Below are 22763 nucleotides of genomic sequence, written 5' to 3'. Positions count from 1 at the left end.
ATATCATTTCCTATAACTGACAGAAAGCCAAAAATTAGCTAAAAGACCTTACCCTGAATTTGGGACAAAATTCAACTTCGTTTTCCTGACGATCCGCTCTAACAATCTTGTAAAGAACTCCGCCAGGAGCGTCGTGGTAGCTTTGGATAGTCGATTCGGAGACTGGTGGGGCCGGAAACGAAGAGAGAAGGGAGAGAGAGTCGCAGAAGAGAGAGGAGAGAGAGAGCGGCGAGAGAAATGGTAAAAATCCCGGATTTCCACTATTTAGAGGGCCAGGTTCGTCAAGGAGACATGTCACCTCGTCGACGAGTTCTTCACAAAATTTGTCGACGAAATTCAGAGCAGGCCGAATCCTCTCTCGGTATTTTCTCGTCGACGAAACCCTGTATTCATCGACGAAATTCAGAGCAGTCCGAACCGTCTCTCGGTATTTTCTCGTCGATGAAGTCCTGTGTTCATCGACGAAGTCTACGGTTTCCTTCTGTTTTTGGTTCTATTTCTCTTCCTCTATTATTACTAAAATGCTATTATTATTTGGGTCACTACAAGTAAAACTTATAAGAAATAAATAAAATAAATAAGAATTAAAGAAACAATTCAGTTGATTAGAATCTCATGTTGATAATGTGTTATAAAATATGTAGGTAAATAAATAGAGATGAGATTGAAATTTTACATGATTCGGCTACGCTTATTCCACGGGCGGATGAGATAAAAACTTTACTCTCTCAGAAGTAATTACAAAATGATTTGGAGCCGATCTTATACAAAATATCTTTTATCTTTTTATCCTTTATACAAAATGTCTCTTTTCTTTCTCTCATTTTCTCTTATCCTCACTATATATCTACATGCATAAAAGTATCAAATGTGTCCCAAATGAGAAGGAGAGGGTGTCCTTTTATAGGTAAGGAAAGTTAAACATTTATTAAGACAAAAACTAAAGGGGGAGAGAAAGGGAGGGTGCCATTTTATAAGATAATAAGGATATTTAAGCATTTATTAGGACAAAAATGGAAGGGGTAGAAGATGTGGTGACATTCTTATATTTCATAATATATATTATTAAGTGTGATAAAATGCTAATGTGTGGGCCGCACGCTATACCTACCAAACCGAAGATTCCTCCGCCGCGCAACGGCCCAACGCCACAACGCGCCTTCAAGGCTGGAGATCAACGAACGCAAAAAGAAAGGGCATTTCGGTAACTTCACATATAAATTAATTTTGCGAAGCCATTTTTGACTGCCCTCCGTCTCCCACTCCAACTTCAATTCTTCTTTCTTCCCCCTCCTCTCAGAACCCTATTTTCTTCTTCTTCGCTCAATTACACAGGAATCTCCGTGTGGGGCGTTTATGGATTTGGGACGTGGATCTTCTTCTTCCGGGAATTCTGTTGCTTGCGTATCCCTTGGCCTACATCAGTTGTTCTCTCACCCCGCCGATCTTCTCGTATCAATGTTCTGCACGCGATTGACGCTTTGGCTACGGGACTTCTTTCGCTTTCGCCTTCGCAGTTAACACCCCCCATGATCAATTTTTTCATCTATCATATAGTGAAAACGAGGTCCATTCCACTCCCTGCTTTATTTTTATTTTATTCGATTGTAATTTTCTTTTTGGTTTGACCGTTGTGACATCGAAGGGAAATAGAAACATGCATGCGGCTTGGTCTGTGTTGAAATTTTGAAATTTAAATCCGTGAAACCTCGTCTGACTCTCCCAATGCAAGTAGAGTGGTGATTGCCCCACGGCTAGCTTCTTCTTCTTTTTTTTCTTCTTAAGCGTGATCGTCATGGGTGAAGGGGTGAGTGCGGTCAGTTTATAAACATTTGCCACAGAAAGCCGGTCCAGTGAAGAGCCGGCAGCTTGTATCTCTAAGAATTGGCAATACTCCAACTTTTGAACCCATGGATCCAGTAGTTTGGTAGAAAAGATTAATGTAACCTGACACCACCTGGTGGCACGAAAAAAGGCTTGTTATTGTTGATTTGTTAGTGCATTGTCTTTTTATTTTTATTTTTTATATTTGTTTGTTCGTGTCTGTAAAATGTACTTATAACGCTGAAGTTTCTAACAAACGTGATCATCCACTTGCAATCAAGAAATAACACAGATCCTCTTGCCCTTCTTGTCGATCAAATATTAGGTAGTTGTTATTATGCCTTTTCTTCAAGGCAAACGCATTCCATTTCTTAATTTTTTACGTAGGTTAGCCATTAGTGAGTGAATGATGAGTTTAGTCATTTTAACAAGTTGTTTAGTATTTTCTTGACCTTTAGGTTATCTAGGTATTCCATTGGAGGGGTAAGGATAGGTCAATTTCTTTTTGGTATCTAGTGGTGCATGGGCAAGATATTAGATAGTAGGATTTACGCTTAAATTTCCTTGGGGTTTGTATTACACCCATTAGTGATTTTTTTTAGCATTCACATTTATTTTTTGATTTTTTTAGGATCCATTTTGATGTTGTTGTGAGGCTTGAGAAGATGAGGAGAGATTTTTCTAGATCGGTATACTTGATGGTTGGAGTTGCCACTCAGTTGGGAGGTGGTCAGGAGGCCTGATCTGGCTCCTGGGAATTCAGTGTCTGAAAAAATGTTTTTTTATAGTGGGGGAAATGATTGATTGTGGAAGTTTCCTTTGGAACGAGGTCATTAAGACTAACTATTATCTTCATTGCAATGGGTCGGATCAAGGATGTTATAGGAGTGTTTTTGTTACTCATGTGAGTCCTTGGAAGCTTGTCTTCCAGATTTGTGACCTTTTATTATTATTATTATTTATAATGGTTTATAAAATTTATATTTTCTGTCATTTGCATTTTGTGCTGAATTTTGATCCATGGGGAGGTCCCTTGAAGCAGTTTCTCCAGTTGCAGGGCCCTGATCACAAATTAAAGAGACAGTTGATAACAATAAATAAAAAATAGAGGGGGTGCAGTCTCTGGGAATGGTTTGCCTGGTGCCAGTGGGTGATCCAAGATGACCGTGAGTGACGGCAATACGTCATATATTAAGATGCCTTGGAGGAGGGGTAAGTCTCCTGGTTGGGCAGCTTATGACCTTAAACAACGGAAGAAACAAGGGCTTGAACCTGAACTCGATAATGAGCCTTTCCCACCCATGTCAAGCACCCTTGCTTCTTTGCGCTCATGTAAAAATCCTCTGCAGCCAGCTGATACGCAACTTCCAGAGAGGCCATTCTCATCTGCACTCATACCTTCCATGACAGAGAAAAGGGAGTGCAATAAACTGTTACAAGTTAGTGATTCTGGTAGCAAACATGGCAATAAGGTTCTGGAGGGAAATAATTATGTTCCAATCTTTAAGAAGCTCAAAGAGATCCACTCCTGGGCTGATGATAGCTTGATTGAAGATATCATGGCAGCTGTAGACAATGATGTCATAAAGGCATCAGTTTTATTGAGAACTATGGTTTCTGCCGAGGAATTTGAACTGAATAAGGAAACAAACATTACAGGGTTAGATTCTACTCTTGGAAGCACTCTATTTGACAAAAATACCCCAGAAGTGGATAAAGATGTTTCGTTGGGAGAGTTTGTGAACCTTGCAGAACTAGGTACTGCTCTTGAGGATCATCTTCCTTCTAAGAACAAAGTGTTGACTGATGAACATGCTTCTTGTGACAATATGCTTTTGGATAACACTGCACATTTGAAATTTATTACGGGGCAGTTGAGTTCTGTGCCTGTTGAGCCTGAGTGGGAAGAGGATGATCTCTACTTGAGTCATCGGAAAGATGCAATAAGGATGATGAGGTAATATTTTGATTATTTTCTGACACTTCTGGATTTTATTTGGCATGCATGTGCTTACATTATCTAAATGTTAATTGTTAAGTATTGATTTACTTCCTGTTTATTAGCAGCCATTGGTTTGTAACTCATATGTTGTAATAGCTTGTTATTGTCATTTTCTCATGAGCTATTTTCTACTGTATATATGGCAATATGTGATTAGGATGCAGATCGAGAAAGTAGTGAGAGAATTTTATGTGAATACACACACAGAAGCTGGTAATTTTTATGGGCAGAGCCCTAAATTTAGCAATCAAATTCTTCGTCTCTTTTCCCCCCACTGAGTAGTCTAAATTTGGTATTGCATTTGAAACAAGTTTTCTACATTCTAGTTAAAAAATTTTAATACCATATTCTCATGTTATAGAGTAAGCTGCGGTATATGGAACATGACTCATGACCCTTCTCAAAATGGACAAACTAGTTGAGATTTTGATCATTATTCTTTTTTCTTCTGTAGCAAATATTGAGCAGTAATTAGTTACAATGTGTCCTATTTTTGGTTAATTGCATTTGAATCTTTTTTTGTAAAAATATAATTATATGTTCTGCTGAGATTATTTGGCTTTAGAAACTAGAATACTGAAAACATGCCCTATGCAATCTTAAGAGAATCCGCTGTTATTTTTTTTTAATAATAATGATAAATAGGAGAAGGAAAGCAAAGAATTGTATTCTATAACAACAACAACAACAAGCCTTTTGTCCCACTAGGTGGGGTTGGCTACATGAATCTTTTTTGCCAATTCACCCAATCCAGAGCATTTTTTTCTATTAGATTAAGGGTTATTAAATCCTTCCTCACTACCTCTTTTCAAGTTATTATAGGTCTACCCCTACCTCTTTTCATGTTAGAAACCATAACTAACTCACTTCTCCTCACAGGTGGTTCTACTAGGCCTGCATTTCAAATGCTCAAACCATCTAAGTCGTCTCTTTATTATCTTGTCTTCAACCGAAGTAATGCCTAAATTATTGTATATATGTTTACTTCTTACTTTATCTTTTAATGTTAAACCACTCATCCACCTTAACATACTCATCTCAGCAACTTTCATTTTTTGTACATGTTGTTTCTTAGTTGCCCAACATTCTGAGCCATAAAGCATAGCTGGCGTTATAGTTGTTTTATAAAACTTTTCTTTTAATTTTAAGAGTATTGTATATCACACAACACACCTGACGCACTCCTCCATTTTACCCAACTTGCCTTAATTCTATGTATTATGTGTTCTTTAATTTCCCTTTCACCTAGATCCAATATATCTAAATCTATTAGTGCTATTAATCTCTTGATTATCTAGTTTAATCTTCTTGTTGCTACTTCTTGCATTACTGAAATTATATTTCATATATTCTATTTTATTCCTTCTTATCCTAAAACCTTGAGACTTTATTGTGGCTCTTCAAAGTTCTAGCTTAGATTTCACTGCTCTCCTACTATCATCAATCAACACGATATCGTCTACAAACAACATACACCAAGAGATCTCATTTAGGATATTTTTAGTAATTTCATCTATTACTAAAGTGAAAAGATAAGGACTCAAAGTAGAACCTTGATGAACATCTATTGTGATAGGAACCTCCCTAGAATCTCCTCTTACAGTCCTAATGTCATTCACTATTCTATCATACATATCCTTAATGACCTCCGTATATTTACTACAAACTCTCTTCTTTTGTAATGCCCATCAAAGCACTTCCCTAGGTACTCTATCATAAGTTTTCTCTAGGTCAATAAAAACCATATGCAAGTCCTTATTTTCCCTAAACTTTTCCATTAAACTTGTTAAAAGATAAATGACTTCTATTGTTGATCTCCTAGGTATAAAACCAAATTGATTTTCTGAAATCTTCATTTCTAATCTTATTCTATGTTCAATTACCCTTTCTCATAATTTCATGGTATGACTCATAATATTAATTTGACGATAGTTATTACAATTTTTAATATCGCCTTTGTTTTTATACAAAGGTACTAACGTACTTTTCCTCCATTCTTTTGGTATTTTCATGATTTTTATAGTATTATTGAATAGATTAGTTAACCAAATAATTCCTTTATCCCCTAAACATTTCCAAACTTCAATTGGTATTTTGTCTAGTCCTATGGATTTCCCACTTTTCATCTTTTTTTATTGCCATCTTAACTTCAAGGACTCTAATTTTGCGAATAAATCTCCTATTTTTAATCATTTCTTTGTCACTTCAAAGTTCAATTTTCATTTTGGTTTTCATTAAACAACTTATCAAAGTATATCTGCTACCTCTCTTTTATGTCTTCTTCTCTAATTAAGACATTATCATTCTCGTTCTTTATACATTTTACATCACCCAAATCTTTGCATTTTCTTTCTCTAGCTCTAACAAGTCTATAAATGTATTTTTCTCTTTCTTTTGTATCTAATTTAGCATATAAAGTATCATAAGCTCTATGTTTAGTTTCATTGATTGTGCTTTTTGCATTTTTTTCTCGCTTCTTTATATTTTTCAAGATTTTCTATATTTCTACGGTTTTGCCATATTTTATACCAATTTATTTTTGTCTTTACGACTTTTTGGACTTCTTGATCCCACCACCACCTTTCTTTACTAACCAAGTATCTTCGTTTGGACTCACCTAAAACCTCTTTTACTATCAGAGTTTGCCATTTTATTCCAAATAGTATTTGCATCAACTATATCCCCTACTGTCCAATCACACTCTTTGTTCATTTTATCTTTGAATTTTACTATATTATCTCCCTTCAAGTTCCACCATCTAGTCCTCTTGTGTTGATTTGTGCTTCTCCTTACCTTCCACTTTTTAATATATATATCTAATACTACGACTCTGTCGTGTAGCCAAACTTTCACCTGGAATAACTTTACGATCCTTACAAGACAAATAATCTCTGTTCTTAGTAAAGAATTTTATTCTTGATGTAAAAAATTGAAACTCTCATTCTTTCTCTCTCTGCCATATATTTAGTGAGAGTGTGATAGGACAAACAACCAAGAAGAGAAGTGAGAAGAAATGAAGAGGTGAGAAAAAATAAGAAGGATACAAGAAGAGATTGACGTGAGAGGGAGAGTTAGAGATAAAAGAGTGATTAGGGTTCAAATCTGAATTAATTACCAAAAAGTTGTGTTCGAGGATCGCACAATCTCTCCCTATTTGTTATGGGATACAATTCCCTTCTTGGATTCATTTTGAGCCCATTTGCTTGGGTTTTTTTGGGGAGTTTGTTGCTGTCCAACCTTCGAAGGGATTGGAAGGTAGCTTTATTGTAAATTTCTTTGTTTTGACCTTTTGCTTAAAATAACTGAAATTGTTAAGATATCAAGATTTCAAAAATTAAAAAACTACAATTTTCTAAATCTATTGCTAGATTATGAATGCCTAAAATTCTATGAAGTGTTCCTCCAAGTGGTGTTGCAGAAACTGAGAACATTGACCACCATGCAAGCAATAAGTTGCATGTATTGCATTGCAATGTTTTTAAAGGCGAATAAGCGTGGTGTTTTAACCCTCAAGAGGTGCGGCATAAGCCTTAAGGCCTTGGGGCGTAAGCCTTTTGAGAACTTTTTTTTAAAATAAAAATATGTAAATAAATTATATTTATTTTATAAATAAGAAAAAAGAAGAAAATCACAAATATAATGTAAAAAAAAATTATATATACTCTGCAAGCTACTTGTTGGCAATTTAAAAATTGCTAACTTGAATACATGACATAAATCATGACAAGAGATAGCTATACTGTTACAAGGTTCAAACTATTTTCATGATCTAAGATACAACTTTCAGTTATTTTGGGAAGGTTGAGGTTCAAAAGTTTTAGAAATCAACTCATGTTATGACGCTTCTTTTATACAAACATGTAGTTAAATCTTTTTAACCAATTCTAACTTGAGATTCACACACCAAGAATGTGTAAGCCTCGACTACAAAGGCATGCCTTTTGTAAAAATGCTAAGTCTCAACATGTAATGCGTTAGTTTTTTTGGAATTTGTTATTTTAGATTGAGCCTTAAGTGTTTTAGTCATGCCTTGCCTTGAGGGGAGCCTCAAGGCAAGCCTTGATTGAGCCTTTTAAAACTTTGTTGCATTGCATCTTCGATCACTGTGGGAAAATGGTAAGTAGGGCCTCCAAATGAAGAAGCATCACCTAAAAATTTCAGTTTGCTCCATACTGTGCTTTACAACAGTTTTTACTTGAAAAGTACTAACTGATGTTATGATGACATTAAAATTTAATGCGTGTCTTGAATTTTTTACTTGAAAGTTATGTCAAGAAAAAAGTTGGCTTTTGAGCATGTGTAGAATTGCTTCATTCATGAGCAAATTTTGTTTTGATTTATTTACTTTGAAAATCATGGCAAAAAAAAAAAAGTAGCTCAAGAGGGCGTAGAATTGCCTTGTGAGCAAATTTTGGTTCGTATTGTAATTTTTTTAACATATAGAAACAGTTATTAATGAGAACCAAATTCATTGGAAACCATATTTCTTTTCATTGTATGTGCTTCTATACATACTTATGTGATATTATAGAAGGATTCCCATTCGACAATTATTTTTTTGTGTTACTTCTCAAATGCAGAAAATACCCCTACAACTAGTATTTTTTTTCTAAACATGAGGTATAATGGTAAAAATAACAATACACTTATGTTTTAAAACTAAAAAATACAAAATTTGTGAGTTGTGGAGTGCAGATGTTGTTTGTGCATAAGTTAGTTGGCTTAAAATCCATATTTCTGCAAGATCTAGAGCCTCAAAAGTTTTAGAGGTCACAAACACGTTCAACTGAATAAATAATGCGTGGTACTTCAAGCAAATAATGAGAAATTATATCTGATGTTTTGAACAAATAACCACGTTCACATGTCGTTAGCATGGCCACTGATGTTAGTTTTGAGGTGCAACACTATTTGATGGATGAACGGAGGATCGGCTAAGCACAGGGAACAACAGGTAGGAGAAATGAAGATTTGGGCCCTAGAAGGATTTGGCGTTGCTTATATTTGACAAGAGATGCTTATAAATCTGATCATATTAGAGCTTGCCAGGAAGTACTTGGTATTACGATCGTTGGAGGAACAAAATGTCTTTGGTTTCAAAAACCTTTTAATTCGTAGTGATTATTACTTCTCAAGCTCACCCTTAATTGATGTTAATTTTATGTGGATGTTATAGTTTATCAATTTCCTTTTGGTATATATTGATGATCACTCTTCTTTGAGCAGGTCAGCATCTCAGCATTCAAAGGCAGCCAATAATGCCTTTCTAAGAGGTGATCACTTCTTTGCCCAAAAACTTTCCCTTAAAGCTCGCGAAGAATGGATGGCTGCTGAAAGGCTTAATTCTAAGGCAGCAAAGGAAATTCTTAGCATCAGGAATATCAAAAATGATTTGTGGAAACTGGACTTGCATGGTCTTCATGCTGTGGAAGCTGTTCATGCCTTGCAGGAACACTTGCAGAGGATTGAAACCCACCTGTCATTGAATCGTTCAGTATCCCCTAATAGATGCAAGACAAACACAAGGGTTGTGCGTTCCCCATCTCTGGAGTCACTTAATTTCATGGACAAAAAAGAGTTGGATAAACGACATATGTTATCCAGAGAGAGACCAACTTCATTAGAAGTTATAACAGGTATAATGCTTATTAATTTTTTAAATTTGCCAGTATGTACATGAGCATTGAGATAACCATTGAAACACCCCGGGCCAAGGCAACTAGCTCAAGAACTTCTGGGCTGGCAATATAATTACTTTGCTTGGGTAAGAGTAAGCAAGGGAGGAAGGTATTATGACAGTATGCTTGGTTTGTTCTACGTTTTTGTGTTAAGGCAAGAAACTGTAGTATTTTTAAACATCAATTTGTGCCTTCTTATTGACTTTGTGATGGGGTGGTTAATCTAGCTTCACTTAGGGGCATTTCTTTGAATGATTAACCAAGGAATTGGAGGCCTGTTCTTCCTTTTTATCAAGATTCATGTCTTTTAAAAGCCATTTTATAATTTGTAGGGTAAGTTAGGACCCTCATTTAACCGCTGTAATGAGCTCAATTTTTATTCTTGCAACAGGTATAGGTAATCATAGCAGAGGACAAGCTGCCCTCCCAACCACTGTTAGAAGTTTCCTTATTGAAAATGGGTAAAACTTCTGTTCTCTTCGAGCTCATATTTGATTTCAGATGCTTGAGAATTTTTTGTTTGTTTTATTTTTTGGGGACAAACAGTTTTGTTTATTTATTTAATTATTTTCCAGTTATCGTTTTGATGAAGCCAGACCAGGAGCTATCTCTGTCCGCCCTAAGTACCACCATAGGTGAATGCTCAAGATCATGATATCCACAAATGTGGATTAGTAGCCTTGCAATTTGGGTCTATTTGCTTAATCTTTGTAGGTTATAGGAGTTCTTTCCTATGATTTCTCCCCAGATTGTCACGAGTCATGACCGAAGTATATTTTTAGGGATTGGGGATTAGCAATTTGTATATCTATTTACTTTGATTGTCTGCATTGAAACTGTATTGTACATTTAACTTTCAAATAAGAAAAACTGCGTCTCTAATTTGGTTCAGTTTGTGGACCGTTACGGATCTCCAGAGTTGTACAGATCAGAAAAAAAATCTTTGCAAAGTAATCTCAAAAGTTCAGGGATGTTCAAAACAAGAATCCAGGCTGCTAAACTCACTGGGAAGAGCTGCCATTTTATATGCACATGCAGTGGGTTACAAAAATAATTATTACTGGTGTAAATTGTAAACCTCAAGATTTAGAAGGGGAAAAGACAATTTTCCCTCAAAAATACTGTTGCATATTGTATGTAATGGATTTGACTGTACAAAGAGCATGAATGGGAACAAAAAAAAAACCTACGGTGCAATTGTATGTATGACCTTCCATTCTATTCATGCTTTACTAGCACTGAGTGGTAGGAGAAGAGATCCAGAGCATTTACCTTGCTAAAACTGAATCAAATTGGAGATTCACTGACCTCTAGGCATGCCTATATTTTCACAACAGTTGAAACTAGTTTTGACATGCTTGATGAGACACCTTTGATGAAGGAAAGGGTCAACATGCCACCAATTTAAAGTGAAGAATTCAGACTTTGTGACTCGCGAAGATGCACTACATTCTTTTATTTCCTCCACAGATTGAGGTCAAATTTTCAAGGGCCAAGGAAATCCTAATTCCAATGTACCAAACATGAACCAAACCTTGGAAATATCCAGAATGAAGGGTATCCATAATGATGCACTATAATGTAATTTGTTTATTTTTTCCTAAAATGCTGCAGTAACAAGTTTTTTTTTTTTCACATTTCCATAAAACGACTTTTTCCTTCTTCAAAATAAAGTCATTTTTCAATTACCAACACTCCAAAAAAAAAACCCTCACCCTGCTTTAAAAGCACATAGGCTTTAAGTTTTGAATTTGAATTTGTATGAATTTGAACAAAATATAATAAAAAAATAATATATATTTTTAAATTTACATGAAAATAAAAAATTCATACTCTCAAACAATACTTGAATTTAACTAAATATTAGAATTTTCTCCTCTCTAAAGACATGAAAATAGTGTTGATAAGTGGGCAAGAGGCCAAATCCCCAGAGTCCCCAACTAATAAATGGGGAAGATTATGATGGCCTGATGAGACTCTCCAAGGGGGAGATGAGATTTGCCTCAAACCCTCAAATGATTGAGGCAAACGCTTTAAATGATTGTTGGAAGGGAAATAAGAGATTTTTAATTCCCCTTAGAATGGCTAGTCAATTATATTTCCTACACATAATTATAGTATTCCCCAGCACATTCTCTAATTTTTAGATCTTTTAGGATTTTTTTTTTCCGTTCTTTAAAAAACTTTCCAATTGTCAAGTTTTCGAAGTTAAGAGTTGTTTTTTCTTTAGATTTTTTTATTTGAGAATCACCATGCAAACTCCCTTTGTCGATTCTCTCAAATAGAATCTAGTGTTGACAATGACCTCTTTCTTTCTCTCCATTTTTCTTTAATGATTTATCCCTAAATTTATCTTGCATCCTTAGGAATCTAGCAATATTAGCAAGTGGCTTCCCATCGTTCTCCTGATCAAAGTTGTTTTGACTTATGTCTTCTATTTTTAATGCAGTATTCTTCATTGCTTTCATGGAGAAGTTTGTAGCATCCATTGTCAATTGTGCCATAAAGATAAACCCTACAACTTCAATGATAAGCCAACTGATGCCTACATCTATATTAGTTTGACTTATGGTCCCAAATTCAAAAAGGACCACAGAAAAAATTTCAATGGCAGGTTGGCTACATGACCAACTGTGGCGACACCCAGTCCTCCCAAAACTCTTTCTAAGAATGTCATCCATATGAGCACTTTTTTACCAAAAGAAAAAAAGGGAAGTGGTGAATTTATAGGACAACACCATATCAAATGTCAGAACTGGTTTCTCTCTCTCTCCCCCCCCCCCCCCCCACCCAACACACAATACTAAGTTGAACAAATGCAATAAAATACTTCTTTTATTTAATGCACACATATATAAAAGAGCACATACATTTATATTAAATTATGTATCACATGCCATGTGTGATGCATACTGAAACAAATGAATATCCTTATCCCCTCATGTCCAAAATAAGAATATGGATATCCATGCATTGTAACAGTTGATGCCAATTTGTTGCCATATATTTCTTGATATGTAGACTACATGGCTCCTGCACAATCTCTCATTTCCCTTCCAAAAATCATTTAAAGTGGTGCTTTTTTATTTATTTATTTATTTTTAACTTCTTAAACTGCTGCTTCATAATCAGATCTTCACCCCCCCTTACCAGCAGAGTCCCTGCTGATTCCGCAGAGCTGACCTATGCAAAAGGTTTTATATTTTTGTTATATATATAAAATATATTTAAGTTGCTAATTTCATTACAAATGATTCAATATTACAGGATAAGTATTCTTAGCAAGTCAACACTGACTACATAAATCATGTTACATATGCACAAATTTTAATAGTATCTGCATTCTATCTAAATTTTAATAGCAGAAAAAAACACAATTTAAGATTTTCTTCTCCCCTCTCATGCTGACATTTTTCTGATATCAGCATTTATTTGCTGACTGAGCGGACCTTCCAGCCACTGCTTCTTTAAGCTTCCTCCCCAATGCATAAGCCAATGGGGGAGGAACCGCATTTCCAATTTGTCGGTGTTTGTGTTGAATATTACCAGAAAACTGATAGCCATCAGGAAATCCCTGCATTAATTGATCAGAAGAAAATTATCACTATCAGAACACCCATTCCACTCTGTTGTTAGCAACAATTTCTTGAAATAGTTCCACCATGCCCAAAGTTATAAATTCTCAATAAAAAATGCACCCACACACGTGCATTAGCATATAGTTGATCTTAATGCTACCAATTCTCAAAAAATGCTAACTATGTCCCCTCTCACTGTTGTTTCTTTGCTCTTTTCATAAGAAGTTCCAAACAACTACATCAATTTTTGAATTTTTGCACCACAACTAAAGGCAACTAAGTAAGGGTTGAAGGCAAGAAAATTGATGAACTGACCTGAGATCTAGCACATTCACGAACTGTGAGAATCCTATCTTGCTCTGGATGAAAACACATCCCCACCTTACCCATTGGCTGAGGATCTGTAATAGAAGTAGGGAAGTTTCCCTCCCAATCTAACCTTCCAAAAAGCCCCTTCCACTGATTGTGCCTCTTGGCTGTGTTTGGCAGGCACCATGGTATCAAATCAACCACTTGCCCAGTAGACAATTTGACCTACAATTTATTAGATGATAGAATAAAATTCAGTACATACAAACCCAGTAATATGACAACATTTGAGCATTGACAGAAGAACCCATATATGTGTGTGTGTATATATATATATATATATTTTGGGTGGGGTTGTGGGGTACCTTTTCATCTGAAAGGTCACGCCAATCAGCACCTGGTCGCTTTGGAATTCTCTGACAGCGAATGAGATTCAGCTCATTCATTTCTTTTGATATATGATCTGTCAGAACCAAATTGTTCCCTCGAATCTTCTTTTGAAACCAGGAGACAGCTTCATTTTGATACTGCACAAGAAGCAGCAGATCAGCAATACTGAGAGAGGTAAGTTGCAGGTCTGGCTGCAGATAATGTTATTTAAGAAATTACTAGGCATTTCAAACCTCTAACTTTATATTAGATGCCCCATTTCCAACAGCTGGGAGATCTCCAATTGTATCTCTTACAGTAATAGCTCGGAAAGGAGCCCCACTTGCAGTGCTACGAACTGCAGCATACTGCTCATTTTCTGACAATGTGATTTTCAGTTCTGGAACAGAAAAAACATGCATTGGCTCAGGCCATTCAGGGAGAATCTCTTCTGGGGAGGCTGCCCATATAAATGCTCGTTTTCGAGACTGGGAAACTCCATATGTTCCGGCTTCCAATATACCAAACCTCACCTACAGGGAAGAAAAATACCAAAGAAAAAAGTGTAAGAAACACATTTCTCAAGAACATATGCAAACTTTTATAGCACGTTGTCAGCATTCAATAATGCTGCTGCATGTACCTGGTAACCCATCTCAAGAAGGGAAGCTAAAGTCAAACGAAATGTCTGCCCCTTGTTAAAAGATACAAAGTTTCTAACATTCTCCAGGAGGAAATATTTTGGTCTAAAATAGTCTGCAAAAGACAAAAATGCTAATATCATTTCGCACTGAACTTTGCTCCATGTGCTTTGGTTAAACCTGTTCATTCCAGAGAAACCCTGCACACAAGCATCACAATGAATCAGAAATGTATTAATTCTAAATGAGAATCAGGATTGAGTGGAAGAGGCCAACCTGACAAGGAGGCCCTCCATTAATGAAATCAACTTGTCCAGGCTGTGGCAAATCATCAATTTCCTTTTCGCTCAGAGATGCTGCTAATTCAGCAGCCTCAGAAGTTGATATACAATCATCAGTGTCGCCACACTTTTCCATCACAGCTCTGTGTTACAAGACATACAAGTGATGTGAGAGAGAGAGAGAGAGAGATGTTCATCTCAATGTAATCATTTACCTCAAAATCACATTACAGTTTTTTACAAAAACCAATGACTCCGAATGATTAAGCTTAAAAGCATCTCCAGCAGGCTCTTCATATTCAATTGCCCACTTGGTTATTGAGACACCTGAAAATTAGAAGCAATAAATGGCCAACTATCAGGTTCTGCTATAATGAATAAGACAATCAGCACTTTTATGTTGATAAAAATAATGTAAGAGAGGAGATTACCAGCCTGCTGCAATCCCTCTGACAAGCCCCCACAACCAGAAAAAATATCTAATGTGGCCAAGCGATTCTGCTGAGGTACATCAGATTTTTCTTCAGCTTCTAAATCATCTTCTCCTTCCTTGCACTTGCCCTTTTTCTTTCTATTGGAAGCAGCATCAACTACCTTCCCAGTTGAGTAACATAACTTGATCTTGGCTGGCAACTGTCCCAGATTTGATTGAAGAAAATTTCAGGTTCCAAATGATAACTTAATAATCTATGCATTGTATGCAATATACCTCAAATGAAAAAAAGTTCAGTTAAGTGAGTTAATTGGAACAAATCAGATTATATTTTGTACAAGGAAGTAAAACTGCAAACCTGCTTGAGGGACCCATTGGAAGGATCATATAGACGTTCACAGAAGAAGATATGCTCAGAGATTCCATGGGAATCAAACGGTGGAAGGTCATGCTTCTTTCTGACTTCACATCTCCCTTCTATTTTCTCAACCGAAAAAACATGTGTTTCTTCGCTATAATAGACCTGAGAATCTCAAACCATAAAAACTCTTAGAAAAGCAGGCCTATTAGGTGTAAAGTCTAGGAAAGATAAATAACATGAAACCCAACTATGCAAAATGCATATGCTAAATATATATATATATATATATATATATATATGGGGTCTCTCTCTCTCTCTCTCTCTTCCAAAGAAATTCCTACCTCTCTTATATCAGAACAGTATGCCTTTTCAGATGAAACATCCTCTGGTCTGAAAAATCTCCTGACTTTAACCTGGGTAGAATTTATTTCAGCTTGTTTGGGTGCCTTTGGAACAATTATATCTAACAATTGACATACAACATAAGCCTTCAAGCCCACATTCCTGCCTCCCTTGAAAGTTTCATTCCCCACTCTTTCCACAGAAAAGTGATGGGGGCTTATATAAATAAAGTCTTGAACAGTATACTCAGTCCCCCGGTGTCCAAAGCCAGTCTCAGACAAATTTACTCTAAATTTTTCATTTTCTAACTGTGCTTCATTTATTTTACAAGAGTGGCAAAAACCAGACCCAAGACCAATAGAATCATGGGAAAGACTAAGGAAAGCACCCCTCTCAGGACAATACAAGCTTTTACAGTAATATTCGATTGGCAATCCTTTCCTCTTCCTCTCTTCTGCCCTTGCTCTATCAATTTTATCAGCACTGGCATTTTCTTTTCCATGCTGATGTCCCCAAGGCATCAACCGGATCTCTACAACAACTGTTTGTTTAACATCTGCCACTTCAAACTCCATGCACTTATTTGTTAGAAATACCTCCCTGTCATTAGCAGCATTGCCGAGGACAGTTTGAGATCCTCGCTCCATCCTCCTTCCATGAAACATCTTGCTTCCATCTGATGTTTCAAACATAAACTCCACAAAATAAATGGCAGGAAGTTCATCTGATTCATCAATTTCTACCAAAATAGCACCTCCCACTGCAATTACTTCTCCACGGAAAACAGCTTGTTTATAAAGTTCCCTACCAGAACAAGTTTTGCCTATGGATTCCCCATCCCAACTTACTTCATCGCTCATTGCACACGGCTTGCTTCGTGTTGACACTGAACAAGGCTTTTGGATTTTCTCTAACATCAGTGACTTTTCCTCTTCAATATCATCCTCTTCATTTTCCTCTTGCTCCTCCACTTCTTCCTCCTCTTTCACTTCACAATTTTCTCCTTCTTTTGAATCCTCGGGCAAGCAATTTGAATAGTAATCACCCCAGATTCTGTTAATAAGCCTTGTTGTCGTTGCCTGCATAAGTTTCCTCTTAGACACTACAGTTTCCATCCCTGCCCTTGGATTAAGGTTTGGTTCATTCTTCTGCACAATTTTCTTTTTCTTCACTATCCACTTAGTGTGATGTCTCTCCTCCATTTTGTTTGTAAGACCAACCACAAATGCACATTTCTTAATTTTTTCATCTGGAAATTCTGCAAACTGCTGCAGTATAATCTGCCCATGAACAACCACGTATCTCTCCACAGCCACAGGATTAGAAGAAATATAAGCTGGATGGTTCTTCTCGTACTCAGAAACTTTTTTAATTACATCTGCAAAAGAAAGGCGGGATACACGGCTCTGCTCTTTCAGCATTGTAATAATGCTTATTGCCAGCCTTGCAGTTTTCAGAACTGTCTCATACCACGGACAATACTGCTTTGATGGCTTCCCAAGCCTATACCTGAAGGAGAGAATCCAACATTGACAAAATAGAAAGCTTATAAATTGCCCCATATTTTAAATTTAAGTACCAAAACATAATTGCATTGTCAAATAACTCAAGAAAATGTCCTAGCCATTGATAATTTTTATATTATAAACATTATTTCTATTATATCTTAATAAGCTCACAATATTAACCTACATTATTCTGCCAACTGTGTTGATTATATTCTTCCAAAATAAAATTCTTGAAAAAAAAATAAAATTAACAGCTACTGGAACTTGTCTGATTTTGATTCTTGTGTTGTGCCCATCTTTTTCTAGGCACATCAGGTACCTTTTCAGAGTTTTTAAAGAAAAAGGCTTTTCACTGAGTTCACTCTTATGCTCTCATGAATCTATCATTAAATTCTGATATACTAGTTAGGTGTTATGGTCTAAGCCAAACACCTTATTTTTGACAGCTTAATAAAAAAACATGTACAAATTAGAGACCTAATCAGCAGAGGCCGTAATTAAGAGACAAAAAGAGAATAACAGAAAATACCAGGCCATATCTGTTCTGATCGATATGAAAACCATTGATGATCCAAACTCAATCATCCATTCCTTGATTGCACTCAAATAAATCGGAATCCCATTCACATCCTGTGCTCCTGAACCAGCTGCAGCACTAGGATCGGAGTCAAGGAAGAATCCACTTCCATCATCAGCAGTCATAACCCCAGACCCAAATATTGTTACATCAATATCTGCACATGGCTTCATCGGAAGCAACTCCAATGAAATCAACCTTGAGTCTGAGTTGTATAGAGACCAGTTGTGAAGCATGCTTCGAGGAAGTTGATCAGTATCACACACAGAAATGTCACTGTCAAAAATTACATACTCATCCATTTCATAGTCACATGGCTTGTAATATGCTGGTAGAGGATAATCATTTGCAATCTCGTCTTCATTGATTTTAATGTAGAATTTGCTCGATTTCAAGGTTGAACGCTGATTTCTCCTCTGCTTCATTGATTTCCAGTACTCTTCTTCCTGCAACAATTTTGCTAACTTTACATTCTCATTCTCATCATCTGCACAACTGGACAAACCAGATTGATTCATCTTGTTTTCTCCATCTATTGCATCTGATCCGATCACCAAAGCTCCACCAGACGATGCTGCTTTCACTTGCAAAAAATCAACAAGCTTGCTGCTCTCATCTCTAAGAGCAATAAGGACAGACAACTCCACAAATTTCTGATCAGTCTTTTTGGACGTGTCATCCAAGCCGATCAGTTGGTTATAGATGAACTCTCCCTGAGAAATGACAAAGTCCTTGATTGATACCCCACCAGAGAAGCACTTACTTCCACTCATTGATCGAGCAACCCCAGCAAGCAACTCATCAAGACTTGTATCAGGGTTCCCTCCTGAAGATTTTGAGAGTCTTTTATAAACCTCGATACATGCACGAGCCTTCTCAAAGAATTGATCATATAACTTTCTGTAACTACCTGCAGGCTTTCCACAGTCATAATCAGCAATATCTGTTGAAACCCATATTACAGGATATCCATCTTCATAACCAGAAATTGTCCATTCTTCTATTCGCCCAAAACCTTCACATCTGACTCCTTTTTCCTTCTCTTTGTCAGAACTTTCATTCAAAGGCAATATAAGGCCAGAGATAAATAGATCATCAACTTCCAACATCTCAAGGGGCTGAGGGAGCCCGTCCAAATCATGGAAGACAAAATCTGTGAGTCTTCTATTTGGTCGACCCTCTTCTTGTCCAGAAGTCAAGTGTACAGCAACTATCTCTTCATTGACTGACTGATCCTTCCTTGTTTCAATAATAGAAGGCTTTTCAGATATACGAACAGATCTCTCCTTGAAATTGGAACAGGCAGCAGCTCGCTTTGGCATTTTACGAGAACCAGCAGGCTCTTCACTGGACTCAGATGCACTACGCTTCTTTTTCTTGTGACCAGCTTCAGCTACATTATTAATATTATCAGCTTCAGACTTCAGTGCAGCTTCAGTTTCACTTTTCTTCTTTCCTGTAACAAAATACCAATTAGAAATTCTGCAAAAGAGCATGTGCTGCAGATATTCATAAAAAAGAACTTAAAATTACCCTTCAGGTGCCCAAATGGCAAATATTGAATAATTAAATGTGATAGAAACTAAAAAGCAAATCATTGTTTTAATTTTAATGTCAATAGTTTATTTCAATTTCAATTTTAATAAAACAATGGAAATTAGTACTAAAGCATAGAATTTTTTGATAAATTTTATAAGCTGTCAATAAACATAATAATGCAAGATATTGAAATAAATGCAATTCATAAATCAATTAAATATTAGTTACATTGTACAAACACAACTACTTTAGGCATGAAAGTTCAAATAAAATGTTGAAGTTTATATATAAGTTTGATTTTGCAACAAAATTTCAAAAGTTGTAAAGCTACCATTTATGTCCTTTTCATGATAAACTTTTTTTTAATTAAAATGAAGATTTACTAAGATAGGAGTTTCACTTTAGAGGTGGATATAAAATTCAATTTCAAGGAAAATTTTTCCATATTCAAAATAATTTCAACAAAATTTGCTCAACTTTTAAGATTTCATAAAATGATTTGTGGAAATTTCAATGGAAATTCTGCACCACTGTTTTTGTTGTGAGGGTGGTGGAAACCAGAATTTTGAAGGAAATTTAAGACCAAGACAAATGAAATCAAATTAATTGAAAAAGTCATGGTTAGAGAACAGACAGAAATGAAGTATATATGTATAATAAAGGAAAATGCAAAGAACAGAAAATAGGTCAGGAAACATTGGGATGGAACAGAATTAAAGTCACGTAAATGAACTTGGGAGAGAGCAAGCAATAATTATTCACTGGAACTCCAAAACACAATGAAGAAACACACAATCATTCTCCACATAAATGCAAAAGGAAATCCAACAGAATTGGGAATCAGCACGGGCAGAAGAGCGTAAACTTTTTAAGTCATGTTTCTGACAGAGAGTGATCAGAAAGCGGAATTGCCAAAACACAACACAATACTAAAGTACTAATTAGTCAAAAATAACAAGGGTTAATGTGGGCAATGATCGTAGAGCAAACTGCCGGATCAAGAGGTATTCATTCAAACAACCAAACATGCAGTATTATCAGCAATCAAACTTTCTAGCAAGAGCTAGCTGTCATGTTCCGAACATTGAGCTTACAGGCGGAGAAACTGTTGAAAATTTGTAGCAAACAGCACTCGGAACCAACATCGAACGAGAATATTTAGGTGGACATTTGTTGTTTTTTTTTTTTTTCTTTTTTCATTTCTTTCAAAGAGATAATTTGTTCTAATCTTCTGTTGGGGGATTAATTAGGGTATTTCGTAATAACACTGAGTCAACCATAGAAGACCCTTCAGAAGTTCACAAAATGCCAATGAACTAAAACCCTAAACCCCTAATCGCATCGCATCCCGCCGGCTAAACAGGCACCAGCATAACAGAAAACACAAGCGACAGAGAGAACGATACCGGATAAAGCAGGAACAGTTGAATCGCTAGGTGGAGGATTGGAATCCAAGAGAGCTGCAGAACCCATTTCTCGCCGTCAGGTAATAGTAAGTATCTGTGCCCCACACGAGGTAGAAAATCGATGTTAAACGATATGAGAGACCAATTAAGGGGGAGAAGAAGACGAAGAAGGAGAAGGAGAAGAAGAGGGAAAAAGGGAATTGGCAAATGGTATGGAACCACTGAAGCAGTGGCGGTATACTATAGGGGAATGGGGCGTTTGATTGGTATTTTGATTAAATGGTATTATGGAAAACCGCGAAAGAAAGGGCGGGAATGAGAATTTTCCCAAAGCCCAAACAGAAGAGCCTGGCGCCACCCCGCCTATTTCTAATTCAAATGCAAATTTGTTTGTTTGTTTGTGTGTCTGTCCGTCTGAATTTTGGGCAAGTTTTCCAGTATTTGGGATTTTCCCGAGATTCCTGCATCTCTCTCTCTCTCTCCCTCTAAGTTTCCTTTCCTTTTCTATTTCTTTGAATAAAAAAATATTGGATAGCCCATCTCACTTTTTCTCTTGGCAGGAGATTTGTAAAAATTTTAATTTTATATATATATATATATATATATGTTTTTCATTGCTTTTTATTTTATGAAAAATCTAAATATATGACTTATTTCAATAAAAATATTAATATAGTTATGGTAATTTCTAAATTGTTATTTTCTATCAAAAATCTTCATAATTATTGTTTTTGGGAGCATTTCTTGATACATAATTTTATTTCTGAATTTGAAGTTATTTTATTATTTATCTAAAAGATTTTAGACTCTTCACAATAATTTTGGAATATGTTTTGCTTATTTTATTTTGGGACATGGTTATTTTATTTTTTAATCAAATAGATTTTTTGAAGTTCAAATCTTAGCCTATTTAAAACAAAATTCTTAAACGTAAATTCATCTACTTTTTCTTGAACTTACTTATTTTTTTAAAAATGCTTTGTCTTACTTTTAAAATATAACAAATGTAACGCCCCAAACCCACCAAGTGGGGCTCGGGGTGTTATGTGTCCAAAAATCCATCTCTGATATCATATTATTCATATGCACAATGAAAATAATAATAATAATAATAATAATACATCCTCAACAATAATACCAGAGTACTATATACATCATCCCAAAAAGAAGTATTCCATAATTCATATTACACAACCAAGAAGATACTTCCCTCTGTCCATATTACATACCGGCATTAAAACATAAACCTATATATATATAAATTCCAGTATCTTACATTAACTTACAACCACAATAACTAAACCTTGCCCTGGAGCTTGCTAAGCTCGATCATTGGAATGAACTAAAAAGTGAATATATCGCTGAGGTGAGACACTTCTCAGTAAGGACGAATAAAGTATAATAGCGTGTGACATATGAGTTTTAATGAGTATATCCAAAATATAATCGTATAATAATAATAATAATAATAACTGAACAGGTACAAACAGACGATACACACATATTTACCATAAAACAAACCTCAGCATCAGCACACATATACAGGTGATAATGTACAAACACTTCATTTCATATGGTGCCTAGTTACTTTTCATCACATGATGCCCATTTACTTTTCATCTCATGGTGCCCTTCATTACATGGTGCCCAGCGTCTTGAGCATCCCTCCCCATCGTTTTCAGTACGTACATCGTGATAGAGTCCCAATGTTACAATAGAGTCCCACTGATATATCACAACAAGATCCCATAGTTACAAATCACAACCACTCATTTCATATAAAATATACATATCACATCAACCAAGCAGGCAAATACGCCACAACCACAATATCCATTTCATTAATAAAATCAATCTCATGGCACACTATTTAAGGATTTAAACTAAATTTTACAAAACTGAACTGGCCAACCCT

At 35.9% G+C, this 22763-nt stretch overlaps 2 protein-coding genes across 4 annotated transcripts; one reads left to right on the top strand and one right to left on the bottom strand.

The window, feature by feature from the left end:
• The first annotated feature begins 1247 nt into the window (after positions 1-1247).
• On the top strand, positions 1248-10395 carry LOC131160387 (uncharacterized). Of its 3 annotated transcripts, none has more exons than XM_058116033.1 (5): positions 1248-1567; positions 2876-3781; positions 9053-9462; positions 9896-9965; positions 10080-10395. In XM_058116033.1, exons 2-5 carry the CDS (start codon positions 2985-2987, stop codon positions 10141-10143), a joined length of 1341 nt encoding a protein of 446 aa, XP_057972016.1. In that variant the 5' UTR covers positions 1248-1567; positions 2876-2984; the 3' UTR covers positions 10144-10395. The 3 variants fall into 3 exon arrangements, with proteins under 3 accessions (XP_057972016.1, XP_057972014.1, XP_057972015.1); XM_058116031.1 differs by having other exon boundaries at positions 1267-1567; positions 2882-3781; XM_058116032.1 differs by having other exon boundaries at positions 1267-1567; positions 2867-3781.
• A 2333-nt stretch (positions 10396-12728) lies between these two features.
• LOC131160386 (DNA (cytosine-5)-methyltransferase 1-like) lies at positions 12729-21341 on the bottom strand. The gene is made up of 12 exons (XM_058116030.1): positions 20849-21341; positions 17856-19359; positions 15818-17327; positions 15474-15638; positions 15114-15315; positions 14898-15009; positions 14678-14825; positions 14404-14601; positions 14015-14293; positions 13757-13918; positions 13398-13616; positions 12729-13078 (listed from the first exon to the last, which is right to left on the bottom strand). The coding sequence occupies exons 1-12, from the start codon at positions 20913-20915 to the stop codon at positions 12926-12928; spliced, it is 4719 nt and encodes a 1572-aa protein (XP_057972013.1). The 5' UTR covers positions 20916-21341; the 3' UTR covers positions 12729-12925.
• Between the last annotated feature and the right edge of the window lie 1422 nt (positions 21342-22763).

The sequence above is a fragment of the Malania oleifera genome, chromosome 7, assembly GCF_029873635.1.
Source record: "Malania oleifera isolate guangnan ecotype guangnan chromosome 7, ASM2987363v1, whole genome shotgun sequence".
NCBI lineage: Eukaryota > Viridiplantae > Streptophyta > Magnoliopsida > Santalales > Ximeniaceae > Malania > Malania oleifera.
This window is presented reverse-complemented; position numbering and strand designations above follow the sequence as displayed.

Bases quoted from the DNA above. Each gene is read 5' to 3' on its own strand.
- LOC131160387 (XM_058116033.1), top strand. From the start codon at position 2,985: ATGACCGTGAGTGACGGCAATACGTCATATATTAAGATGCCTTGGAGG. The intron at 3,782-9,052 runs GTAATATTTTGA...TTCTTTGAGCAG, and splicing joins GATGCAATAAGGATGATGAG to GTCAGCATCTCAGCATTCAA. The intron at 9,966-10,079 runs GTAAAACTTCTG...ATTATTTTCCAG, and splicing joins AGTTTCCTTATTGAAAATGG to TTATCGTTTTGATGAAGCCA.
- LOC131160386 (XM_058116030.1), bottom strand. From the start codon at position 20,915: ATGGGTTCTGCAGCTCTCTTGGATTCCAATCCTCCACCTAGCGATTCA. The intron at 15,639-15,817 runs GTAGGAATTTCT...TGAGATTCTCAG, and splicing joins ACTGTTCTGATATAAGAGAG to GTCTATTATAGCGAAGAAAC. The intron at 13,919-14,014 runs GTTTGAAATGCC...CTTCTTGTGCAG, and splicing joins CATCTAATATAAAGTTAGAG to TATCAAAATGAAGCTGTCTC.